This window comes from Priapulus caudatus, unplaced genomic scaffold (genome assembly GCF_000485595.1).
Source record: "Priapulus caudatus unplaced genomic scaffold, Priapulus_caudatus-5.0.1 Scaffold608, whole genome shotgun sequence".
NCBI lineage: Eukaryota > Metazoa > Priapulida > Priapulimorpha > Priapulimorphida > Priapulidae > Priapulus > Priapulus caudatus.
The window spans coordinates 41,472-45,849 of record NW_014577669.1 but is presented as its reverse complement, the minus strand read 5'-3'; the positions used below and the strand labels follow the sequence as shown (position 1 = coordinate 45,849).

At 42.8% G+C, this 4,378-nt stretch overlaps 1 protein-coding gene and 1 long non-coding RNA gene across 2 annotated transcripts in view; one reads left to right on the top strand and one right to left on the bottom strand.

Annotated features, from left to right (window-relative positions):
* LOC106812112 overlaps window positions 1-4,378 on the top strand; it is an 8,896-nt gene that overhangs the window by 722 nt on the left and 3,796 nt on the right. The window lies entirely within an intron of this gene.
* LOC106812111 (FAD-linked sulfhydryl oxidase ALR-like) lies at window positions 2,691-3,881 on the bottom strand. Its single transcript, XM_014815889.1, has 2 exons — window positions 3,671-3,881; window positions 2,691-3,188 (listed from the first exon to the last, which is right to left on the bottom strand). Exons 1-2 carry the CDS (start codon window positions 3,862-3,864, stop codon window positions 3,026-3,028), a joined length of 357 nt encoding a protein of 118 aa, XP_014671375.1. The 5' UTR covers window positions 3,865-3,881; the 3' UTR covers window positions 2,691-3,025.

The window sequence follows — 4,378 nt, the reverse complement described above, 5'->3', positions numbered from 1 at the left end:
GTTTTGCACCCACACACAGACACACACACACACAGCACAGGCACAGACGCACACACACACACACAACACACACACGACGGCTTTGCCATCATTGCACAACACACACCGTCACAGCCACTGCCACCCGCACACACACAAGGCCCCACAGCCTTGCCACATCGCACACACACGCCCATACCCCTGCCACCCTGCAATCACACACGCAGCACACCCCCTACCCACCATGCACACACAGCACCGAACAAATGATGATAACGATGGTGACGACGACGACGACAATGATGATAACGATGGTGACGACGACGACAATGATGATAACGATGGTGACGACGACGACAATGATGATAACGATGGTGACGACAATGATGATAACGATGGTGACGACAATGATGATAACGATGGTGACGACGACGACGACAATGATGATCACACGATGCGCTCGACGACGGACGACGACAATGACACGATAACTTGGACTGGTAGCACGCACCCGACGTACAATGCATAGACACTCCTATTGATGGTGACGCCGAACGGTGGACGACAATGATGCTAACGATGGTGACGACGACCGGAACGACAATGATGATACGATGGTGACGACGACCGACGAGCAATGATGATAAGCGATGGTGAGCGACGCCTGACACCCACACCACTTGCCACACGACAATGGATGGTAACGATGGTGACGACGAGACACAATGATGATAATGATGGTGACGACGGACGACATCGATGGTCAACAGATCAGGCTGACCCACGAACGCACGACCGACAATGATCGCAAATGATTTGGGACGAACGACACCGACAAATGATGGTTAACGGATTGGCTCGAACGACCAGACAAAGACGACAATGATGATAAGATGGTGAGCAAGCAAGATGATGATAACGATGGTGACGACGACGACGACAATGATGATAACGATGGTGACGACGACGACGACAATGATGATAACGATGGTGACGACAATGATGATAACGATGGTGACGACGACGACAATGATGATAACGATGGTGACGACGACGACGACAATGATGATAACGATGGTGACGACAATGATGATAACGATGGTACGATGGTGACCAGACAACTGATTCGATAACGATGGTGATCACACCGACAATGAAATAGCATACACGATGGTGACGATGGGCCTCTGCGCACACCGAAAATTTTGATGATAACGATCGCAGCTGACGACCGAACACGACGACATCCGGTGATAAGATGCTAGCACACTTTTACAGACCGCCCCGCCACGATTTGCAACACATCGATGAACAATGATGATAAACGATGGTGACGAGCAATGATTGATAACGATGGTGAGACGACACCGACAATGATGATAACGATGGTGAAACAATCGATGATAACGGATTGGGACGAGCGACGACGGACAATGGTGATAAAGATGGTGAGACGACGACGACAATCGACAGAACTAACAGGACCGAGCTGCGCTGACGACCCATGCCACGAGAAAATGATGATAACGATGGTGACGACAATGATGATAACGATGGTGACGACGACGACAATGATGATGATAACGATGGTGACGACAATGATGATAACGATGGTGACGACGACGATGACGACAATGATGATAACGATGGTGACGACGACGACGACAATGATGATAACGATGGTGACGACGACGACGACGACAATGATGGTGATGATGACAACGATGATGGCGACGACGACGATAATGACGATGATGATGAGGATGATGATAACGAGGACGATAATGATGACGATGATGACGACGGCAACGACAACGATAACGACGACGATGATGATGACGATGATGATGATGCCGATAATGATGACGATGACGACGATGCCGACGATGATGACGACGACCATGACGACGATGATGATGATGACGGTGATGATGATGATGGTGGCAATGACGACGACAATGATGATGGCGTGGATGATGATTAAACATATTTGAACCAGAATCTACCGCCAACTAACCCGTATATATTCACAAATACGTTTGTGCTATTTTTACTCACCTATATATCGCACCCATATATCCTGTAAATAATATTCTAGCTAATTGCACCAATATTTTATCACATTATTGCCAAGGTTTCTGCATTCATATCCTCTTGTAATGGAATCGTGATTACAGCTGCATTTTTGTCTATTTATAGTCTCATATTTCTACTTTTTATCAAAAAGGGCACACCTCATCTGATTTATGGCTCTTAGCTCCTGTACTACTATAATATATAGCTGCCGCGTGATCATAGCATAGAACTAGAATAGAAGTATTGTGTAATGAATAAGAATGTATCATTGTATATACTAAGACATTTAAAATGATTATATCTTATACAATTTGAATACATTTACAGTAGGCAGCAACCATTTGTGTAATGATGCAATAAAAGCACAATTTTATTACCAAAAAGAGGGAATCACAGCTCATTGGGTTTCTAAAATAACCAATATATATTCAATTTCTAATCCCTACTATACCATCAAAACAAAATTATTCTTTTATAAGATATATATTTTTACACTACAGATATCCGTACGTTATCCTACTACTTGCAGGATGTAATAACGACAAAAAACTCGACATAAAGCTACAAGATTAACCTAGTTTAGACACATCTTTACTTCCAGATGAAGTGTACGTGTGTGTTGTTTGTGTTTGTGCGTGTGTGTGTGGGGGGGGGTGGGGGGGGGGGGGTACCGAGTGCCCCATCACGTATACAATCTCATAATCTTACCATTCTGATATCAAATATTGGACGATATTAATTACAACAAGAGTGCATAGTTAAAAGGTTAATATTAAGTACCCTTAATATCTCATATTATTACATAATCCTGCTTATATGTACTTGACCAAAGAATGCACCTTGTTGATAGAAAAAATACATGTGATCCTATATACATAGGATACATAGATATATTCCTATTCATAGTAGCTAATCAACGGGCTAATAAAATATCTAACGTTGGGGAAAATTTCCTAATTATGTACTCGTATTAATCACAGGATCCATCTTTCCAACCATCTCTCCATCGCTGGTCAACCAGTTCACAGTTGAATTCTTTCTTGCCCAACTTTCGGTTAACGACATTGTGTTCTTCACACATCCAACGCGACAGATTTCTTCGACTGCTTGCATCAACTGGGTGTTCCTTCAATCTACAAAGGAAACGAACAGTTTTTCTTACCATGTACATACTTTTTAAATACCTGTTAATACTCATATTGTATTTGCTGTAGGCGTACTGATCTTTCTGAGTATGCTAGTGATTTTTTTAATATAAGAAGAATATAATAACATATAAAATGTACAAGGAATAAGAAGATACAAAGACTGCTTGCTAACCCTGCCCATATAGTTCCTACATTGTTTCTCTGGTATACTAATAACTATTGTCTACTTGCATGATAGGTTGATATTAAGTTTCTGTGAGCTATATACTACAGAATTGATCAGGAATAAGATAGTTAGGTGATTAGTTAATAAGTTACTTCGGAATAGACAAGGGCATTTGTTTTACAATTTAATTGCAATTCTGTAAGACATAAAAGAAACAAACATAATGATGGCAACGATGATGATATACACCATACATCAATAACTATGAAAGGAAATTCTCAAAATATGATATAGTATATACCTCTCTCTGAAGTCGTCTGCACAGTGAGGGCACGGATAAAACTTAGAGAATGTTGTTATGAAGTGGTGAACCTCAGATTGCTGCTGTTGTGATGGTTTGCTAGGAAAATATGCTGCCATTGTGTGAAGAAAAGACCATGTACTTCTGCCTAGCTCCTCAATATCTAATGGACATTCCACTCTTTTCTGTTCCATGACAGAACTACTGTCCACCTGCAAAGTAAGAGAAATTTAATTACAAGTTGCTTATAGACACATTAGAATATAAGCTAGAACTGTCACCATGCAGCTTTAATTCACTAACTACACCTCAACAAAACATTTGAGTTCTGGTGTTTTTGGAGCCATGTTTCTTCCTTCTTTACTCACTTGGCCACCTACTTACACCACCTCCTCCAACTCACCACCCCACCACCTCCTCCCACTGCACTACCTCCACCACCTCCTCCCACTGCACTACTTCCACCACCTCCTCCCACACATCTACTTACACCACCTCCTCCCACACATCTACCTCCACCACCTCCTCCCACACATCTACTTCCACCACCTCCTCCCACACATCTACTTACACCACCTCCTCCCACACATCTACTTACACCACCTCCTCCCACACATCTACCTCCACCACCTCCTCCCACACATCTACTTACACCACCTCCTCCCACACATCTACTTCCACCACCTCCTCCCACACATCTACTTCCAC

Bases quoted from the DNA above. Each gene is read 5' to 3' on its own strand.
- LOC106812111 (XM_014815889.1), bottom strand. From the start codon at position 3,864: ATGGAACAGAAAAGAGTGGAATGTCCATTAGATATTGAGGAGCTAGGC. The intron at 3,189-3,670 runs GTATATACTATA...TTTCCTTTGTAG, and splicing joins GCAGACGACTTCAGAGAGAG to ATTGAAGGAACACCCAGTTG.